We start from the raw sequence: 22,921 nt of genomic DNA, 5'->3' as shown, positions 1-22,921 counted from the left end.
ACCAGCACCTTCAGGTCTAGCCCTTAGTAGATGCTTCTGGTGTGAAGGGATGGGTAACACCCGCCTTTCTGCCCGCCCACTCCCACCAACAGCTTCTGTTGTCTTAGCACCACCTGGTCTTGTGACCTAAGAAAGCCAGTATGTGAACTTGCAAGTTTTTCAGATTTGGCTTCATTTTCACTTCTCTGCTGGTAAACTTCACCTGGCCGTGACCATGCCAGCCTGTGTAAGGTTTAGGCACTTGAATGATGTGTGCAGAGCTTTCCTAGCTGTTCTGGTCTAGGAAAAACTAGTCCTGTTTGCCTGTCTGCAGCCCTTGAAGCAGAGATAAGAGTGGCAGCTTAAGAAGGCTTGAAACACTGGACCAGAGCCAAGGCCTCTTTGCCTGCATACTCCACTCTGCATGTTCCAGCCGTAGGAACAAACTGCATTATTTTGTTTCAAACTGTGCTCATGGGAAGCCAAGACCCTGTAACTGGAAATTTACCAAACAGAGGATTCTAAGACTAAATTTAGTGTTCTATTTAAAAAATAAAATAAGTCGAACATTTTGTTTGTTCATTTTTTATATGTTAAAAAAACAGAGAGATTAACCTAGTTCATACTAGCAACCTAAGAAGAGTATTCAAAGTGAGAAGAAAACTAATCCTTTTGGTGAAGAGGGAAAGCCTTAACAAAATGTAATGAAGTGGCATGAAATATAAACTCTGCAGCCAAACTTCCCAATAGCATTGCCTCTCTAATCTCCATCATATAAAATTTTATTGTGGCTCAGAGAATATTAAAAACTGTCAGAAATAAATTAATGGAACTTCCATTGACAGAAAGTAGGAGGAAAGATTGGTATGTTTTATTTACGTGGTTTTTCTTTGGTTTTTAAATGTGAATACAATTAAATGCTTTTGAACTATGTTCCTCATTTAATTATGTGTGAGCTGGAATTAAGAATCTTGAGATGTTCTATAGACTAATATATAGAGTATAAACAGTTTAGTTTGTGATATTTTAAATTTGCTGTGACTTCAACCAACTATTATAGTTCTTACCTTGCTCTCCTGCCTCTTCTTCCACTGATTCAACAAGCATTGAGCGTTTTGGACTAGACACAGCATTCAGATTGCTAGTAATCGCAAATGCTAATTCATGGGTTAGTTGTGTTGGAATCACCCTAAGACTTTTTAAAAATTCAGGTACTTGGACACCACCTCCAAACATTCTGGTTCAAAAGGTTTACCATTGAACCACAGAATGTCTATTTCTTAAGGTTCCCCAAATTTCAGAAACAGTGAATAGATAGTCTCTAAGACAAATAAAATAATAATAATAATAATAATAATAATAATAATAAAGTTATTTATTTTTTTCTTACTGTTATTTTTCTTTTTTCTTTTTTTAAAAATATATTTTATTGATTTTTTACAGAGAGGAAGGGAGAGAGAGAGCTAGAAACATCGATGAGAGAGAAACATCGACCAGCTGCCTCTTGCACACCCCCTACCGGGGATGTGCCCACAACAACGTACATGCCCTTGACCAGAATCGAACCTGGGACCTTTCATTTTGAAGACCGACGCTCTACCGCTGAGCCAAACTGGTTTTGGCTCTTACTGTTATTTTTCATCATTAGACTCATTTTTATTTTGAGACTATGTAAGAGAACCTGTTTAAGTTTGTTTAGAAGACATGAGTACAGACCCACATTAAAAATTTTTTTTATTTCTTTCCATAGTTTTCTTCAGGAGAGCTTTGATTTTGGAGTTGCCTACTCTTGAGTAGGACAGAGCTAAAATAAATAAATAAATAAATAAATAAATAAATAAATAAATAACCTGTTTAAGCTCTCAGGAATGTTGGATGCTGATGCAATCCACCACTGTAACTTGGGTACATAGGTACACTCTAGAAATGGGATATTTCTACTTAGCCATTGCATTAAGAACATGGCAGAGAATCTTGTTTATTATTTATTAGTATAGTCCATTTTTGAAATAAATTATATTGTTTAGATTATAGAGCTCAGCTTATTTTTTAATGTGACTCTTATGAATCACATCTCTACCAAAAAACACTAATGGGTAATATTCAAGTCACTGACACCTTAATATACTTGAAAGGCTCTAACTGGCACCCATAAATATAGGCACCTCTGGATTTCATTAAAGAAATTTGAACACCTACTATGTGTTAAGTCAACATGAACAAGGACTCTTTTTTTCTCTCTGGTTTCTGAAGGCTGAAAGTTTGGTAATTTTGGTGAGCGAAGGTAGTGGGATGTTAGGTTAGACCAAGCAGTCAGGGGTTGTAAGTACAGATCTTATGAAAATTCACATTTTTTTCTCTTCTGCTCTCTTGATAGCTATGTAGTCTCCCAGCTCGATGATTGAGACAGCCCAGCAGGTGTTATCTTTTCCCAAGGTAAAGGGCAGCAGGACTGTAGGAGAGAGCACCAAGCTTCAAGTCATGATGGTTTTAAGTTCCTTCCTTTGTACTTAATCCTCCCCATGTTATTCCCAGCCACTCGGCCTTGGACAACTTACCTGACCTCTTTGAGTCTCTACCCTCTTCTGTAAAAATGGGAATAGTATTAATACCCTTCTCACGGTTGTTGAAAGGATTCATTGGTCATAGATATTCTAGCATATAGCCCACTCCTGGGCACATGCTAATCATTCAGTAAATGCTGACTCTGAATCTCACTTTTAAGGGACAATAAACCCTGGTTTGACTTTAAGAAGCAAGGAGGACATAGAGATCCTGGAAGAGGTCTGAATATGTAATCAGTCTAATTGGTGATAGTAGATGGTGAATGAATCCAAGCAACAGGATAGTCATGGCAACTCGAACTAGGCTTTCTGTATCCACCCACTTCTCATTAGTCCCATAGTCATTGACTAACATCATTTCTTGTTCAGGTCTTCACAGTCATCATTACTTAGCACTAGAATGGCCTTAAGAAGCTGCTCTGTTTTCTTGGCCCACTGTTACCACCTGACCAGCCTTCCAGGGAGGACTGACAGCTTCTAGTTTTCATCCTTTCGGGCTCTGCTCTGATGCCTTCCTCCTCTCCCCTCCCCCTCCCTCTCTCTTTCTCCCTCCCTTTTTCCATTCTCCCTTCCCCCTCATCCTCTCCCTTCTTTTTCCCTCCCCCTCCCCTTCCCCCTCCCCCTCCCCCTCCTCCTCTTCCTCTTCGTCTTCCTCTCTCTCTCTCTCTCTCTCTCTCTCTCTCTCTCTCTCTCTCTCTCTCTCTCTCTCTCTCCCTCCCCCAATTCTTGCCCCATTCAGAAGTAATGATTCCTTCTTTATATGCCAATAAACTTGCACCTCTATTATAACACCTCTTACATAATGCTTTTGTGTTGAAGTTGATTGTTTGCATTTTGATCTGTCTCTGTTAAATTGCTTGAGGTCATGGCATGTACACACAGGGGATACTTACTTGTCAGATTATAGCACAAAGACAGTCTCTTGTGTACTAAGAGCAGTTTCTGGAGCTAGACTCTAGGTTCATATCTTAGCTCTACCACTAGTTCTGTGACCCAAGGTTCCTAAATGCCATACACAAGGTACTTGGCATTTAGGAACCTTCGTTTCCTGATCTGTAAAATGGGGTTACTAATGCTACCTGCCTTATAGGACTGTGAAGATTGAGTTAACTATATGTGATGTACTTAGAACGGTGCTTGGCAAATGGTATATGCCGAGTTAAGTGGTCATGATGGAGACTGTATTGTAACTTTAATCTTTCTAAATTTACTATCACTTTGTAAGTTTGGATTTGGCTGACAAAACTTCCCCGAGATTCTTTTCCTTTGCCTTTGCCTTTAAATCTAATAACTCATTCCACCTGAAGATTCCTTAGTTTCTTCTCTGTGTATGGATATCTGACAGATGGTTACTCACAATTCTATATTCTGTTCTTTTAAAATAAGTGACTCATCAAAGCAATAGTGTAAATTAGCTAAACACAAATTATGATTTTAGAATATTTTCAAAAAAATATAAATACCCACTTTACTGGACTTGAGGTGGCAAATAGATTTCTTCTTGGGTGCCTACTTGGATCCACGGCCAATAGTGACATGTTTGGAGATACCCTTAGGCCATGTCCTGACACCACATCGGTTTGTAATGCCTGTCACAGGCACAGGATGGAGGAGGGCAGAACCTTGCTGCCCCTGCATTTAAGTGACATGTTGGCAATCCCAGTGTGACCTTGCCTTTTCCTTTTTCATCTTAAAGAAAAGTGTGTACTTTTCTCACTCATGTGCTGCAGGTCATTGGCTCTGTAGTTTCCCATATTGTTGTTTCTGCCTCAGCTTTGGTAGTGAAGGCTTTTCTCTGGCAGTTTTACTTGCTTTGAGGTTTTGAAGTGTCAAATCTTGTCATGAAAGCTTCTTTTCCTGTTAATAACTTAACTCTAATTACTCATTGATTCTTTTTTTAATTATTGTTGTCTAAAGTTTTATATATGTCTCCTTTTTCCCCAACCCCCTCCAGTCATTTCCACTCCGGGCAAGCCCCAAATCGCCCCAGTGTCTGTGTCCATTGGTTATGCTAATATGCATGCATACAAGTCTTCTGGTTGCTCTCTAACCCCCCCTCCCCTACCATTTGTCTGTGGGTCTATTCTTGTTTATCAAATTATGTTGATCATTATATCCCACATATGAGGGAGATCTTGTAATATTCATCTTTCTCCAACTGGCTTATTTCACTTAGCATAATGCTCTCAGTTCCATCCATGCTGTTGCAAATGGTAAAAGTTCCTTCTTTTCTATAGTGGCATAGTATTCCATTGTGTAGATGTACCATAATTTTTTAATCCACTCATCTGCTGATGAGCACTTAGATTGTTTCCAAATCTTAGCTATTGTAAGTTGTGTTGCTATGAACATAGGGGTGCATATATCCTTTCTGATTGGTGTTCCTGGTTTCATAGTCCTAAAAGTGGGATTACTGGGTCAAAGGGGAGTTCCATTTTTAACTTTTTGAGGAAACTCCATACTGTTCTCCACAGTGGTTGCACCAGTCTGCATTCCCACCAGCAGTGCAGAAGGATTCCCTTTTCTTCACATCCTGATTTGTTGATGGTAGCCATTCTGACAGGTGTGAGATGGTATTTCATTATTGTTTTGATTTGCATCTCTCGGATGATTAGTGACTTTGAACATGTTTTCATATGTCTCTAGGCCTTCTGTATGTCCTCTTTTGAAAAATGTCTATTTAGATCCTTTGCCCGTTTTTTGATTGGATCATTTATCTTCCTTTTGTTAGATTGTATGAGTTCTCTGTAAATTTTGGAGATTAAACACTTATCAGAAATATCATTGGCAAATATGTTCTTCCATGCAATGGGCTTGTTGTTTTGTTGATGGTTTCTTTTGCTATGAAGAAGTTTTTTATTTTTATGTAGTCCCATTTTTTTTCTCCTTAGTCTCTATTGCCCAAGAAGCTGTGTCTGTAAAGATATTGCTACAACATATGTCTGCTATTTTGCTACCTATGGAGCCTTACATTCAAGTCCTTTAGTCATATTGAATTTGTTTTTGTGTGTGGTGTAAGTTGATGATCTAGTTTCATTTTTTTGCATGTATCTGACAAAATTTCCCAGCACCATTTATTGAAGAGACTGTCTTGACTCCATTGTATGTTCTTGCCTCCTTTGTCAAATATTAATTGAGCATAATGGCTTGGGTATATTTCTAGGTTCTCTGATCTGTTCCATTGGTCTATATATCTGTTCTCCAGGCAGTTTTGAGGACTGTGGCTTGGTATTATAATATAGCTTGATATCTGGTATTGGATCCCTCCAACTTTGTTATTCTTTCTTGGGATTGCTATGGCTATTCGGGGTCTTTTTTTATTCCAGATGAATTTTTGGAGAGTTTGTTCTAGATCTTTGAAATATACCATTGGCATTTCAATGGGGATTGCTTTGGGTAGTATGGACATTTTAATGATGTTGATTCTACCAATTCATGAGCATGGTATGTTCTTCCATTTGTTTATGTCTTCCTCTATCTCTTTTTGCAATGTCCTATAGTTTTCTGAGTATAGGCCTTTATCTCCTTAATTAAGTTTATTCCCAGGTATCTTAATTTTTTTGGTGCAATGGTAAATGGGATTGTTTTTTTCCGTTTCACTTTCTGTGAGTTTATTATTGGTATATAAAAAGGCCATAGATTTGTGGGTGTTAATTTTGTATCCTGTTATATTGCCAAATTCATTTAGTAGGTCTAATGGTCTTTTGATGGAATCTTTGGGGTTTTCTATGTATAGTATCATGTCTTCTGTGAATAAGGACAGTTTTACTTCTTCTTTTCCAATTTGGATGCCTTTTATTTCTTCTTCTTGTCTGATTGCTATGGCTAGCACTTCCACTACTATATCAGACAGGAGTGGTGAAAGTGGGCATCCCTGACTTGTTTCTGTTCTTAGGGGAAATGAGTTTAATTTTTGCTCATAGGTTTGTCATATAAGGTTTTTATTATATTGAGGTATGATCCCTTTGTTCCCACTTTGCTGAGAGTTTTCATAAAGAAAGGGTGTTAGATTTTTGTCAAATGCTTTTTCTGCATCAATTGATATGATTATGTGTTTTTGTCTCTAAGTTTGTTTATGTGATGTATCACATTTATTGATTTGCAGATATTGTACCATCCTTGAATCTCCAGAATAAACCCCACTTGGCCATGGTGTATGCTAAATTCGATTTGCTAGAATTTTGTTGATGATTTTAGCATCTGTGTTCATCAAGGATATTGGCCTGTAGTTCTCTTTTATTGTGGTGTCTTAATCTGGATTTGGGATTAGGATAATCCTGGCTTCATAGAAAGAGGTTGGAAGTGTGCCCTCCTCTTGAATTTTTTGGAATAATCTGAAGAGGATTTAGATCTTCTTTGAATGGTTGGTAGAACTCCCCTGTAAAGCCGTCCAGACCAGGGCTTTTGTTTGCTGGAAGAGTTTTGATTGCTGCTTTAATTTCTTCGGTAGTTATTGGCCTATTCAGTTTTTTTTTTATTCTTCTTGATTGAGTTTTGGGAGCTTGTATTTTTCTAAGAATATGTGTATTTCATCTAGGTTGTCCAATTTGTTGGAATAAAGCTGTTCATGGTATCCTATCTAATAAAAGAATAATATGTAGATTGACCATCACTCCAACAAACAAGATGGCTGCCCCCATTGGTAAAAAATGGCTGCCCCATGTTGATACAAAATGGCCGCCACAAGATGGCCAGCAGGGGAGGGCAGTTGGGAGAGATCAGGCCTGCAAGGGAGGGCAGTTTTTTCACTTGTCCCCATGTTGGTGTGTTGGTTTTTGGGTCTTTTTTTCCCCTTACCTTTCTCTAGAGAAGCAAGATGTAGGATGCATTCCACCCAACTGTAGAAGAAAAAAAAAAATACGACTTGAAGAAAGATTGCACTTCCTCCACAACCAAAAGTAAAAATAAAAATAAAGAAGCATTACATTTTTACTTCTAAGAAAAGTAGGAAAGAGCCCAACAATTCTGCCATTTTCCTTCTTTCCACTTCCATGTCCAGCTTTTGTTAAGACCTGTGGTTGGCAAACTGCAGCTCGCGAGCCATATGTGGCTCTTTGGCCCCTTGAGTGTGGCTCTTCCACAAAATACCACGGCCTGAGAGAACCTATCAATATTTTGAAGAAGTGGCGTTAGGACAAGTTTAAAAAAATTTGGCTCTCAAAAGAAATTTCAATCATTGTACTGTTGATATCTTGGCTTTGTTGACTAATGAGTTTGCTGACCACTGGTCTAGACTAACTGAAGGGCTTTAATTCTGAAGCTAAGTTGTATTTTTGCTAAAGCATCTTAATTTCTTAAAAGCCAGGTCTACCCTCTCAAAATGTAGTAAACACAATCTGAATGTAGCTGAACCATTTGTAATTAAAGATTTTTCTCATACCCTTGAAAAGGGTAAGTTAATTTACAGAGTCCCTGTAGATTTTACTTAAAATTCATCACTGAGGGTTTAACATTTGAGAATAAGTAAACACACACACACACACACACACACACACACACACACACACAAAACCACAACACTGTTTAATCGTGGCACCATTTATTTCCTGATGACTACAAAGATAGTTTATAATGACATAAAAGAATATAGTTCTCAAATTGAGAAAGCTGACTTCCACAAGACATTTTATACAGCTGTTCTACATAGGATGATTCTTGGTTGAAATTAGTAGACTTAAAAATGACCCATCTTTAAATATAGTAATCTGGTATTCTTTCTATACTCTTTGTTTTATCAATTTCCTGATGTTTGAGTTCAGAGGAGACTTTCCAATACTCTAACTCAGTGATGAAGCAGATGCCAGTTTGATATTTTAACATCCTGAGTTCTAGGATGTGATTGACTGTGACCATCTGATTTTATTTCTTCTGTCAGATTTTGGAACTTGGAATCTCAATACCTTAGAAATTTACAGCTCCTAGTTGTGATCTATTAAGCAATTGCAATTTGTTAAAGTGTCTGGTAATCTTGCCTACCATTCTTCATGATGTTCAGCTAGAGGCATTCTAACATTCCCCAAACATTTACTCAGCACCTGCTCTGTGTCAAGCTTAGTAAGAGATAAGGAGAGGAATCAAATGTTTGCTCTGGCCCTGAGGAGCTCACATCTTTAGTATCGTGCCCCTAGTCTCCTAAAATCACCTACCTCTGAGGTCTCAGAGTGTCACGGGCCAAGCATAGAAGATTGCTATCCTCCACCCTCAGGTGATGGAGATAGAGCGCTGAGAGGTGATGGTTCCTGATAGCACATGAATTCCAATGGGCCCTATAGCTGCAGAGATGCAGCTTTGAGACATTCCCTGTTTTACTAACACTTAGTCAGTAGAGCTGACAGTGAGCTGAGGCAGAGGAGGCACATATTTCACATCAAAGGACAGTGATTCCTCTAGGTCCTAAGTTGTCAAAGCTGGAAGGGGGCAGAGGGACCATGTAGTGCAGCCTCTTATTTTCCACAGAGGGAAAATTGAGACCCAAGAGAGGAAGTGGCTTACTCAGATCAAAAAAGAGAATTAGTGGAAACTCTATGCAAGTATGCGAAAGGGAACATGACGGAAACCCAGACTTTCAAATGGGGTGCGCCAAATGAGTGTGTAAACCATCACTTTGACAATCATTACATCGTTGTCTAGAATTTCCTACGGATTAAAGACACTATACCACCTTAGTTAAAAGTAACTAACCCCCAGAAAAATTGTCAGATCTGTGTTTGTTTTTAAAATGTTTATTTTCTGTTAATTGGTATTTTACCTTAGACTTTTGTTCATCTCACAGCAAGGCAAATGCATTTCTACCTAATTCGGCTATGCTGACAGGAACAGTTTCTCATCTAGTTCAGAATCCTCAGCACAGTGTATGGGCATAGGGTAGGTACTTGAAACATTTGTTAATTTATGCATTGTGGTAACACAGTGGCCATTCTAGTCTGACAGGCCTGGTTGTGAGTCCCAGTTCTGTCACTAGCTATGTGGCCTTGGGCAGGTTATTTCACCTCTGAGACTTGTTTCCTTATCTGAGAAATGTGATGAGGGTGTATGTATGTAAATACACACACACACACACACACACACACACACACACACACCTTAAAATAATACTTTGCAAGATTCTAAATTCCCAACGTGGTACCTGGCACCTACACTGTTGGGATTTGGTTTTTGTTATTGTTTTGTGGGGGAAGGGAGTGATCCTTACTTTTTTCTGTGTTAAATTTCAGAGCTAAAATTGGGATCTAACAATGTGGCAATCTCAGCATTATCTCTGAGAAATACCTTAAACTCTTAAACAAACAAAAACGTGTCTGATTTTTTTCTGTCATTGATCACTCCTCATTCATGTCCTATCCTACTGCCTTCTCTCTTTTTCTCTCTTTGCCTCAAAGAAAATTAATGAAGCTGTATAGAAAGCTCCAAGATAGAAGTGACCTTGTGCATCTTTAATTGAGGACAGAATTTGCTAAAAGTGCCTCCAAAAACCCACTAGTGGCTTACTTTACAATCTGTGTCCTGGCTAGACTGGCTATTGGCTGTATAATTTGTCTAGTTTTGTCTGGAGTCTTAGACTATTCAGCTGCTTCAGGGCAAAATCTTTTGGGGTGTCATTAAATGGGATTGATAATTGGTTTCTGATGAATATTCATTGTGACTAATGACTTTGGGCAAATTTTACACATACTATCTTTCTATTCTCCCACTGAGTGAGAGTTTGATAGGATCATTTCCTTCAACTTACACTTCAATTAAAATATTCACAATACCCCTTTGTTGATTACTATCTAAATTGTATACTTTCATTACTTTTAAATTTTGTATTCTGTAAGAAGTGAACATAGGCCTTTAGAATCCTTATCTTTTAAATTAGGGTTGGTTTTAGAGCTATTTTTAAAACAAGTGGTTAATGATAATATACAAAACATAATATGGTATTTCTGATTAAGCATAGATATAACACTTTTTTTTGTGGTCAACTCAGCCACTTTTCCTAAGTAATGGTATACATTGTTTATGCTATTTAGTATTTGGTAAAAGAGCTCAAATATCCCCCCCACCCCACCTTTTTTTTCTTAATCAGATGGGCAAATGCATTTTGTTCCAATTGCAGAGACTTGGCCCTTAGAAAAACCCCAATAAAAATGATGATCAAATACCTTAAAAGTTTGTTTTTCATGAGAGATCAGAAATTTTTAAATCTTGGCATCCAGCTTGGCAGGGGATTCTTTTTTTCTTTCTTGAGGTTAAAGAGACATGAAAAGAACATTGTATGAAGATAAGATCTCTGCCATTTTACCACTTGAAGTAGGCTTTAGACTCAAACCAGTTTAAGCTAAAAAGAGGCAGGTAATCAAGTTCTGTTTGAACCAGGAACATTCTACTGAATTACTTTTTCAAATAGAACTCCAAATAAATTATGTGATAACTTATATTTGTGTGGCACCTTGTAGGTTTTAAAGTGCTTTTATTTATCTGATGTGTTGTAGAGTTATATTATGGAACGAAAGGATGAATGAATACATTGACTTGATTTTCCAAGAAATGGCATATCTTGTGTCTATGCTTATTGGCATTGTTTTGGAATTTGTGTCATATACCCCACTCTGTGACATTCATGAAAATATTGGTCCAATACTATTAAAAGCCAAGCCACTATTTTTAGTTAGGGACATGTCAAAAGATTAGGGGAGAACTATTCTAACTATTTTTTATTTATTCAAGAAAGATTGCATTAGCTGGCACTTACATATATGTTGCACCACCGAGACCATGGAGAGGAGAAGAGAGACTGGTCTTTTAGTCCTTTACAATGAGAGGACACATGTGCATTTATAGCCCCTTTGATCGTGGGTTGTATGCCCAGGAGAGCCGTGTGAGGAAGGTAGTACTTGGAGGAGTTTGCTCTGGGCACAAATTCAGGCCAGTTTAGAGGACCGGTGGAAAGAGAGAAAGTAGGAAAAGGAATACATAACGCCTCCTACATCTGCAAATGTTTTATTCCAAAGATAAACTTGGAGAAGGCAAGAGAAACTGTGGCTGGAGATGCTGCTCTACATGTAGACTGGGAACTGGTGGAGACATGCCTGTTTCAGGTGTGTCCCCAAAGACTTCCGAGTAGGGTGTTCCACGACCGGACCTGTACTTTATGTAAGAGTACTTTGGCAGCTAAAGGGTGGGCAGAAAGAGCTGGGGGTCCAAGGCCAGGGTCACCCCCCAGTTTGGCTTCAGGATGGAATAAAAATAAAATTGTTCATTTTCTACACTTTCAATACCGGCAAAGATTCTCATTTCTTCTAAAGCTGAAGAGATTGGTCATGTATAATATGACAGTTTCCTTTATATTGAAGCAATATTAAAATGGGTTGAGAAGGCTGGGTTAAATCTACAAACCTTGGTGTGTCACTGGGAACAGCTCTAGAGAGCTTCTGGACCAGCTTCTGTCGATGACATGTACCTGGTTTAAAGAACAGTGTCTGGAGGAAAGAGGTGGGGGGCGGGGAGTAGCAGCCCTGGATTTAATACGCAGCTCTCACAACTGTGAAACATCAGCAGAATATCCCATTTAAAGCTGTTCGTGTTACACTAACCTCTGGGATTCTTTTAACTGGGCCTTGGCACGTCACTCTTTCACCACGTAAATGTCTTTCTGTCAACAAAGGCCAGTTAACAGCTTCCAAAAGAAGCAAAGTCCTCATGGGAACAGGTTTCCCAGAAACCAAAGAAACAAGACAGAGAGAAGCATGTGTTGTTGGCTTTTGTCACTTCATAGCCTTATTTTCCAAGGTGTTGGGTTTTTTTTCCCTTCTTTCTCTCTATTGAATTTTTTAACAATTTTATTTCCATTATATCTTTGTTTCCAAAAATGTAATTATATAAAGTACTGATTGTATGATATATCTAGCTCTTAAGAAAAAAAGGAATATGAAACAGAGGCATTTCAAAACAATAGGGAGAGGAAGGATTAGTCAGTTAACAGTGCTGGGGCCATTGATTAACTATGTGGAAAAAATAAATTCTCACCTCAGTCCTTAAACCTAAATTCATTCCAGATGGATTAAAGTTAAATGCTGGGGAAGATTTGGGGGACTTTCTTAGTATAAAAGCAGTGGAAACCATCATGAAGGAAGAAATTTTTCTATGTGTTAACTTAAACCTTCTCTTCACCCCCAAAAATTCAAAGAAAATTAAATAAGGATGAAGTATTTTTTCCCAAAACATTGCAAAGGATTTTAGTGTCCTTTTCATATCTGTTGTTTCTTGCAAATCAGTTTTTAAGCATACTAGTACTCGTTAGAAAAAGTGGCCTAGGAATAGGAAACAGACCGTTTACCTAAAAAATATAGTCAAGAGATATATGGCAAGATGTTCAGCTGTAGTCATTCCTCAAAACATAGTAATAAAAAATTAAAAAAAAAAAAATCAAGCCGAAACCAGTTTTGCTCAATGGATAAAGCATCAGCCTGCCGACTGAAAGGTCCCAGGTTTGATTCCGGTCAAGGGCATGTGTACCTTCGTTGCGGGCACATCCCCAGTAGGGGATGTGCAAGAGGCAGCTGATCAATGATTCTCTCTCATCGATGTTTCTGACTCTCTGTCCCTCTCTCTTCCTCTCTAAAAAAATCAATAAAATATATATTTTTTAAAGTCAATAAAATATATATTTTTAAAAAATCAAGATAGATACAGTTTAAAGCTAACTTGAGTCCAGTTCTTGTTGCTGGTGAGGTATAAGGGGACACTGTAGCACAGGGCTGGGCGAGTGTAAAGAGCTTCCATCCTTCATCTATTTATTATGTGACTGCATTTACTATGTTTATGTTTTTATATTTATTAAGTGCCTTAAAATATTTATGACTTTTGTCTCTGCATTCTACATCTAGGAACCAGATATAAAAATTATTGACCTGATCTGATTATATAACTTAATGGTAGAAGAGTGATTAAATATAGTATGGGGAATTTATTGAGTGTTGTTAAAAGATATGTTTTCTAAGAGTATTTTAAAGATATGGGAAAATGCCAGCTAATAATGTTGACTTGAAGAAAAAAGAACATACTGAAAAAAAAGAAAAAAGAACAAGTGAACACTGTAGTTATAATAATCCTAATTTTATTAGAAAAGGAAATACAAGTGCATATGTATGTAATACCCCAAAATGTTAAATTATTTTCAGATGGTGAAGACTTTTGTTTCCTTTTATCCCTTTTTCCATTTTCTAAATTTTCTGCTGTCATTGTGCATTAGTTTCATAATCAGGTAAAAAATAGATTGTTTTTTGGAAAGCAGACTCTTATTAAATTTGAATTAGGGTGATTGAGTTAATTTATTTTAAATACTTTGAGAAGTATGTATTTAATTTTATTGCTCCACTCCAACAGGACAGTGTCTCACTTTGACTGCTAGTTCTAAGCCTCTGATTTGCTTCTCTTGCAGTTGACGGCCTGCATCCACGGGTCTGCCGCCATGCTCTACCCCATGTTCTGGCAGCATGTGTACATCCCCGTCCTGCCACCACACCTGCTGGACTACTGCTGGTAAGCCGCTGCTTTTCCCACCTCTGCTTTCCTTCTCCGGAATTGTCATGGAAGTTAGGTCTGTAACTTGTAATGCAGTTGATGACTATAAATGAAAAATATTAGCTTCAAAATGACATGCGTTTTAGACCACACAATTGCATGGCCCTTCTGTTTCCAAACAGCTTTCATATATGTCATGGCGTTCTTAAGAGTTCAAGTGAGTAGTTAATACTTTTCCCATTTCTCAGTTTGGGGAAACCAAAGCACCAAGTAGTTGTATGATGTGTTGTTGTTTTTTTCCTGAGACAAATTAGAAACTGGTGACAAGAACAGTTGATATCCCAAAGTCTTCAAGTTTCAGCCATGTCCTGGCATGTTCTGTAAGACTTGCTCTCAACTGTGGTTTGGAAGCACCAGCCAGACTTCAAACCCTCTGAAGTTATGTTGATGGGAATTTCAGTGTTCAGTGAACTGTGTTTCAGTGGAAGGCAGGCAGGCTTTAGTCAGCTCTATTGCCTTGGGCAAGTCACTTGGCTTAAGACTTTGTTTCCTCATCTGCAAAATGAAGTTCTATACTTATTTATATAAAGATGAAATGATATAACAGATGAAGAAACACCATGAAGAAAAGCTGTCTCATAGTGGGTGCTCAAGCATGTTTCTGCAGGAGCCTTGTCATCACCACTGTCTTGTCTCCAATAGATCACCAAGAAGACTGATTCAGATCCATTTTCCTTCTGAACAATTTATTTCTCTAGGATAATATGGTTAAAGAAATTGTCTCTTGAGAGTTCAAGTCAGCAGAAGTTGATAAGGGAGCACTGTGCATATGTAGGAAAAGGCATTGCCTGCCAGGAATTGGCAACTTCAGGAGAAAGGGACCCATTGGTTCAAAGTGATTGAGTAAGGTCAGTCATAATTTTTGCTGGTTCTCTAACCCATTTTGCCAACCTGCCACTGAAAAGGTTCTCCAAGGTAGCCAGATCGTCCTGGGACCTTAAAGGTATTCCACAGTACTTCTAATTTTAATGTTGACTATCCCAAGAAGCCATGGATGCAACAAAGATGTTGCTCAGGTCCATCAAGTGAAACTCAGTGTCCCTCTCTGGCCTAGCACTAAGTGAATCGGCTCATCTGTCTGCTCTACATCTTTCTTATCAAGGTGGCTTCTTTTATTCATGCCTTTCCCCTACCTCCTATGAGATTAAGGGTCTTCCTCTGTTTAGACTTGCTGCTCCTTTGGAGCTTCTGAACCACTGCCATGTCTCTCAAAGGAAAGGCCTGTGTTTGCTATCCAGCACTGTTGTTGTTTGAATGCACGATTGAGGGGCTGGCAGAGGCAGACACAGAGGAAGAAGCAGGCCAAGGGAGTGAAGGAGAAGAAAGAACAAAATACACACCCAAGGAATGCAAAGGGGAGATACTTGAGAAAAATAGAAAAGGTAGAAAGAGGGCATATGTCTTTTAAGACAGACTCACACAGTGTCACTCAATCAACTTGCCACCCCCACCCCTCACATACAATACCCCCACAGGCACATGGCCCCCATACTGACACACAGACACAGGTCCCTTCTCCACAGGCACATGTTTCAGGGGCCCTCACACAGAAGGAGACTCATAACCCTCACACCCTCACCCAGACATGTGCTGTAAGGGGAAACCTTAGGGTTCTCCCTGGAAGAAACTCACCTGTGTGTCTTGATGCTGTGCTTTAGATATGAACGCCCAGGGTTTCCTGTGTTCACGGGTTGGTAATAGTACAACTTTAGCTTTCTGTTACTTGGGAAGTTTTGGTTGCTAATTTATTAGCTAGTTTAAACCCAGCAGCTTATATTCCCAGAACTGTGGAGAGGAAAATTCAGTCCGTAATATCAATGATCACAGTAGCAGCCAGTGGTGAATGTATCCTATGCCCCAGTCACTGGACTATCTCCTTTGCATCAGTGATAGAAACCCGTAAGTTATTGGCTCAATTTCACAGGCTGGTAAACCAAGGCCAAAGAGGTTTAGTAACTTGCCCCAATGTAGGTTTTATGTACTGTATGATTCCATTTTTATAAAAACAAGCAAAATCATGGTGTATATATAACATAAAAATTAAATGTGTACACACACACACACACACACACACACACACGCAGAAATCTTTAATGTTAACAGTGATTCATAATGGGGAGGTGGGGGAGGAATACTGCATGATTTTTATTTTATTTTTCATATTTCATATATTTCTATGAAGAAAGTGTGGTTTTTATAATTGGAAAGTTTTACTTTACAGTGTGTATTCTAGCCAGTTTTTTTCAGCTGCCATCTCAGGTCCTAGCCCTCCTTTCTTATTTGCTTAGAGGATTTATTAGCTGTTTGACTCCTTCCTGTGGAAGCTGATCTGAGATCCTCTTTTCAATTCCCATCTAACTCTAGCTCTATGGAGAACTGGGTCACCAGCCTAGCTGAGAGCAATGATTTTGGCAAGTCTAACTTAGAAGGGAAGGCTTGTCAAGGAAGTGGCTAAGCCCTGTCAACCCAAACTTCCACTCCTAAAAATCAAAGTTAAGGCCTGTTTTTTTTCTGAGCCTGAGTGAGTTTTGTGATTAGGTTCCATCTTGGAAATTTCTGTTTGTGTGAACTTGGTCTCCTGGTCTCTTGTTTTCATGAAAGGACTATTTGACATTTGACCAAAGAATGATTATAGGCTGGTGGGGATTGGTATCTGTTGATTAACTGCAGGATGTAAAAATGATGAAGTAAATGACCCCAAGAGAAAAACAGGTCCTCCATTCAAGGCTTGATTTGATCACCTTCAGCCTGCGACCACTGATTTGGTCAGAAACTACAAATATCATGAAATTTGAGTCAATGCTAATAACTTGACTCTATTGTGCTCAGTGACTTTCACCACATTGAGTTTAATCTTTGGTGGTAATAGTCAGCAGGGATAACTAGCATTTTAAGTAAAGTGCTGGGAGCCTGGAACATGTAAATTTGAAGGAGGTTTGTTCCTCTGCAGATGATTTAAATGTTAAGTACGTCCCCATGTAGGGGATACACGAAATGGAATCTGAAAACTATTATCTCCTGTAGAAATGAACTCTCAATTTACTCACTGCACAGGAAGGGCAGATTCTAGTCATTTTCACTGCCAGCAGGTGCCCTTTCTATGCATAATAGACTTCGCAAGTGTAATTAACACATGAGGACCACTGCTGCCAGATTTTCCTCAGGTACATGCTGCTAGGAGTTTTCAGGACAACAGTGTAGTGAAGGCTATAAGAGCTTTTTACAGTGTACTTGAAGATGAGGTGTTCATTGACTTCAGGACAAAGACATGTTAAAAGGAGCCGAGCCCAGGCCCCGCTGTTGGTAGCATAGGTCATGGTCCTTGAGCTCAGGGCCCCAAGAGCTGTCATTGCAGCCTTTGGTAGAACAGAGGCCAGTAGAGCAAAACTCTGGGATGCTGTGAGTAAATGGAAAGTATGATGCTGAAAACCCCGCAATTATGTGGAAGACTTTAATTGCATATTCACAAATACAACAACCAATTATCTGAGTTAACTTTAATTAAAGCTGTAATCACGGGTTTCAATTATCTGAATAAATCCATTTAGCACAAATGGTCTTTCCTAAATATTTCTCAACTTAATTTTTTTTTAAATCTCTTCCTATTTCTGAAGAGGGTGGTAGAGAAAGCACCTGGGCTTTGGGTTTAGGCAGACCTGGTTCACATCTCAGTTTCATCTCTTATTAGCTGTGCAACCATTAAAAATCTATTTTGCACCTCCGATCTGCAATTTTTTCCCTGTAAAATGGGTTTAATTTACCTACTTTGAAGGAAGGCTTTAGGAATTAGAAATATTGGTCATCAAGTGGCACACAGGAGCCATTTAGTGAATGGTGGTTGCTCTTATGGTTATTATAAACATGGGACCTGGATTTTGGTTTCCAGAGGATTTAACTTGCATTAAACATTATTCTTGCTTCTGTAGTCTGTGAGCTCAGGGAAAAAGTTTATAATTCATCTTCTCTTTTTACCCTTCAGATTGTTTTTATTTTGATTTTTTTTTTTATTTAACTTGAGTTATTGTATGGTTGTTTTCATTTGCAGCTGTGGCATAAGAATGAAAAGAAAAGAAACAAAAGCAGATGGCAGAGAAAACGAAAGGAGTAAGACATTTCCAGCCCTTATGAATATTTAAAAACATGTGCTGCTAGTTCCTTTCTACTTTAGATCTGTACCATTCTCCTAACTTTGAAAATGAAAATGAGAATGATCTCTACCTTGGCTGATGGCAGCCCTGACCTTGGCCAGTATTGTCAGAGCCTTCCCTCTTCTGGGACAGAAAGATTAACTTGCTGATGAGAATCAGCATTCCCTTTCATTGAGTCCAGTGTATGTGTCATGCTCTTTATAAACATTGCAAATCTTCAAAATCAAGGTATAAGGCAGGTATTATTAGCTCCATTGTATAGATTTGGAAATTGATGCTCAGAGGGGTTAATGACATACCCACTGTCAACAGCTAAGAAATGGTAGAGCCTGAACTTGCAATCCAAGGCCTCCTAATAATAAAGCTTTATTGACTAACGCTCCAAAGTGTTAGAAAAGAAGTTGTACCCATCACCAAGATTTTGTGAAAGAATTCTTGTAGGCTTCTTGATGACTTGCATTATGTAAACTTATGTTATCATTGATTAATTATTCATTCATTCAGCAAATATTTATAGAGCACTTACTATGTACCAGGCAATATGCTAATTAAATGTTGCTAATAAAAGGTCCATATGGTATTTCCCATGTAAATTCCCTTTTCTCCCTTATTTATTCAGAAGCAGTACTAATTAAGGACCACAAATCATTTACCAAATTTAATTGTTTATTTGGGTTATTTTGGACACTTGTTAACACACCTTTGTGATAAAACATTTCCATATCAGATCAGGACAAGTTCTCATGTTCCCCCAAAGAAATAGCCAGGTCAAGAGCCAAGTTAGTAACTAACTTCTGATGCTTGCTGAGAGCATGGTTGAACCAAAAAGTTAAATCAGATACACACAATTAAGGTTTGGGTTTTGCATTTGTCTTTGTAAAATGCCTGGTAGTTCCTGGCATTTATTTCCAGGTGACTCTGAAAGCCATTCTTCTACTCATAGTGCCATACTTCAATTCTCTGTGAGAGACTCTGGTTCTAGGTTCTTTATATTTAGTGCATGTAGAGTTCTGAACCAAACCCCCGCGTCCCATCCCGTATTCCATCTAGGGTTCTTAGCAAACATTCTGGAATATGCCTGATCTCAGGGTGCGCAGTCTACATGGGTGATGGGGCATTAGTCTAGACACAGCTGTGAAGTGACATCTGGATATTCAGATGGCTCCACTCCAGTTTTTATCTTCATTGATGCCATAAAATGTTGTATAGGGCCGGGACCGGTTTGGCTCAATGGATAGAGCGTTGGCTTGGGGACTGAGGGGTCCCAGGTTTGGTTCCGGTCAAGGGCATGTGCCTTGGTTGCGGGCAGGTCCCCGGTGGGGGGTGTGCAAGAGGCAGCTGATCAATGACTCTCTCTCATCGATGTTTCTAACTCTCTATCTCTCTCCCTTCCTCTCTGTACAAAATCAATAAAACATACATATATATATATATATATATATATAAAGAAATGTTGTATAGGGAATAAATTGCTAAAGTGGGATTGTTGATATTCTTGAAATAGAATTATATGAAGTGTGGTGTGGTGTGGTGTGGTGGAAACAAAACATGGCTTTGGTTCTGGCTTCCCTATTTATTAGCTTTGAGGTCACTGAAACTCTCTGAGCCTACTTTCTTTTCTGTCAAGGAGGAATAGTAATCACTACTGACATAAAACAGGTACTCTATTAAGTAATAGGTTCTATTTTTGTTGTTAATGACTATATATGTATTAATAGTCAATATGTATTACTATTTATGTATATGTTTGTGTATACATATGTGACCCAGCAAAGTCCAGTTGGAATTCCCAACAGGATGGGGTAGGATGGAGTAGATGAGGTAGACAGGAGTGGCTGGCATTCTCTTATCTATACCGAATGCTGTGATATGTAGGTTTTGTTAAAGATTTCCATTTTGTGGCAAGTACTTTCCCCCAGCCTCAGCAGCGATATTCCCACAGTGGTGCTGAGACTGGCATAGTGTCCCTTACCGTGGGAATGACCCTTCCCCAGGTAAGGAAGGCAGTTGTCTGCAGCCTACCCACCCCATGGCCCTCATCTCCTCTGTTGCTCCATCTAAGCATCTCGACCTGCCTGCTGGTCCCACCCTCCAGACTCCCCGCCTCCCCCCACCCCCTTGCCTGATGTGGGACAGGGCAGCAGGCTGCCTCCCCGGCCCAGTTTCTGACTAGCCTCAATTAGACAGAGCTAGCTCTAATTTCTGCTAATATGACCAACCCTGAGCCTGGTTTTCCATTTCTTGGGACACATTCTGTATGTAATTCCTCACTTCTCTCTGACGAGCCTATCTTGAACCCAACACTTAGAAAACTCTGAAACTTCTAAGGCACAGTGTGTGGTCTCAGCAGCAAAGACAGTCTAGATATGTTCCTAGTCACCAATAGAACAGGACCCACAGATCATGTGATGCCCTCACCACAAAAGCTGCAGCAATGGAGGGCTTTTGTGATGTGTCCCTGCCTCTCTGAGTTTGGCACAAGGGATGATACACCAAGCACAAGCACAGGGCTAGGCTCAGAGACATCTCTCAACTGGATTTGTTTTCCCCTTAAACAGGAACAGACTGAGAGGCTAAGAAGGAAATTGGATGCTGTGCATCTTGGCATGTGGCAGGCCTTAGTCCTGAAACACAAAGAGAAAGCTTTTCTTCTTATCAGTAGTTGCACTTTTCAACTTTTACATTTTTTGGTTTTTTTTTTGTTTTGTTTTGTTACTTTCTCTTTATTTTTCCATATATCTCTTCCTCTTTTTCTCTTCTTGTTTCTTTTGTACCTCACTCATTCCTGCATTTCTACAATACAAGGGTCTCATGGACTGCTGGTGGCCGACCTTCTGAGGCTTCCCTTTTGCAGCTGGCTCTAGCGGTTATGGTTCTCCTTGAACTCTCTGAGCAATCAAGAGCCCCTTCTCCTAACCTTTCCTCTGTGATTCACTTCTCCTGCTCCAGTGGTCTTAGCCATGGAGCCCTTCCTGATGTTTTGCAAGTCTGTCTCCTTCTGGGTAGACCAAGGAGGCACAGAAGGGAGGGCTGCTCCAGTCTTTTCTTCCAGGCATTATCTTTGTAACTCACATGTCCATTCGGAGTTATTATTCCAGAGTTATTACTCCACAGAGCCATAGGCCACACTCAGAGCCTATTGTCTTTGCTCTCCCCCTTCACCCATCAGCTCCAGTGATAGACTCATGGCTCACATTAGCAAAACATCTCCAGTACCCAACTCCACACACACCCAGCTCCTCCACTGTGGTGAGACCTGTGGTTCGGCTGCCAAAACTGCAGGTGAAAACTAGGCAGCATCTGCCTCCTCTCCCAATCTAGACTTGCTCCTTTCCTCCCAGGGATCTGCATCCTCTGCTATGGCTCATAACTCAGGGAGGGCCAGTTGGAAAACAGGCAAAAAGTTGAATCTTTTTCTCAGAAGAAACCTTGATGAACTCATGGCATTTGCATCCCTTCTACTTTTCTGCCTCTCACCAGCTGTGACCTTCGCCAGGTCACTTACCCTCTTTGAGCCATAGGTTCCTCTGTGAATTATGGAGATCAGGTTTGCCAGATTGCTGCGAGGATGCAATGAGGTGATCACAGCACCTGTAAGTGTCCCTGCAACAGGGTCAAACATACAGTAACATGCTTGTTTAATGTCTGCTCTTACCCGTAAAATAGGCAGGAACCAGAACTCTCTTTTCTTTTCTCTATCCTCAGACCACATGGTGCCTAACACAGTAATATTTGTTGGCTGTCTGGCCAGCATATAGAAAACAACACGTAATAAATGCATCATAAGATGTTAATTTTCTCTTTCCCCTCCCATTGTTTTTAATAGTTTGAGTGCCTGAGTGAATGTTTTCCTCTATGGACACCATGAGTCATGTTATGATGCTGGTTCCCTCTTTGGCTTGGCAGCTGGCGTGCTCAGAGACAGATCTGTGAGCACCCAGCAGGTGTGCAGAACCTCACAGCACACAGTTGAAGTGCTAACCTCACCCCAGCTTGCATTTTTTTTCCTTTGCCCCTATTTATTTTCCTACTTTTATTGCTGTATTTAACATATTTATATAAACTACCTTAAGTTCTGTCTGGGACCAAAAAAAAAAGAGTTATCGATTAATTCATTAAACCTAGTAAGGCAAGTGTAGTTTTCTCCTGGCTATGAAGTGTCCACTTGCTATTTGATTTTTCAGCTATAAATATCAAATAACCATTTATTTTCTTTTTCTAAATATGTTTTTATGATTTCAGAGAGGAAGGGAGAGGAAGAGAGAGAGAGAGAGAAAGAGAGAGAGAGAGGAAGAGAGAGAAAGAGAGAGAAAACATCAATGATGAGAGAAAACCATTGACCAGAATCAAATCGTGAGCTTCTGGTTCGTAGGTTGAAACTCTCAACCACTGAGCCACACAGGCCAGGCCCATTTTCCCCCCTCAAGTGTGACATAGTAGTTAAAAGAAGTTTAGCAAGAATAGCATAAGAGGCTTTGAAACAGAAGGATTTGAGCTAGAATCACCATCAACTGTGTCCATGCACAAGTTTCTTAAGAATCTCTTTTTTAGGTTGGATAATTTGAGGGTGAAATGAGATGAGTTAGCTCAAGCCCCAGCATAGCCCTTGGTGTTTGGTGAGCGCTCAGTACGTACATAGCAGCCCTGCTATGCTTATCCTTCCTG

The 22,921-nt window shown here is 39.4% G+C and overlaps 1 protein-coding gene across 19 annotated transcripts in view; it reads left to right on the top strand.

The window, feature by feature from the left end:
- DENND1A (DENN domain containing 1A) overlaps positions 1-22,921 on the top strand; it is a 439,633-nt gene that overhangs the window by 232,483 nt on the left and 184,229 nt on the right. For all 19 annotated transcript variants that reach the window (XM_036411917.2, XM_036411910.2, XM_036411920.2 and 16 more), the window contains one exon: positions 13,966-14,066. In XM_036411917.2, coding sequence (XP_036267810.1) covers positions 13,966-14,066 — 101 coding nt within the window. The remainder of the gene's footprint in view (positions 1-13,965; positions 14,067-22,921) is intronic.

Source organism: Pipistrellus kuhlii, unplaced genomic scaffold (assembly GCF_014108245.1).
Source record: "Pipistrellus kuhlii isolate mPipKuh1 unplaced genomic scaffold, mPipKuh1.p scaffold_m20_p_43, whole genome shotgun sequence".
In the NCBI taxonomy this organism is placed as follows: domain Eukaryota; kingdom Metazoa; phylum Chordata; class Mammalia; order Chiroptera; family Vespertilionidae; genus Pipistrellus; species Pipistrellus kuhlii.
Note: the sequence above shows the minus strand (reverse complement) of the source record. Positions and strands in the feature narration are given on the sequence as shown.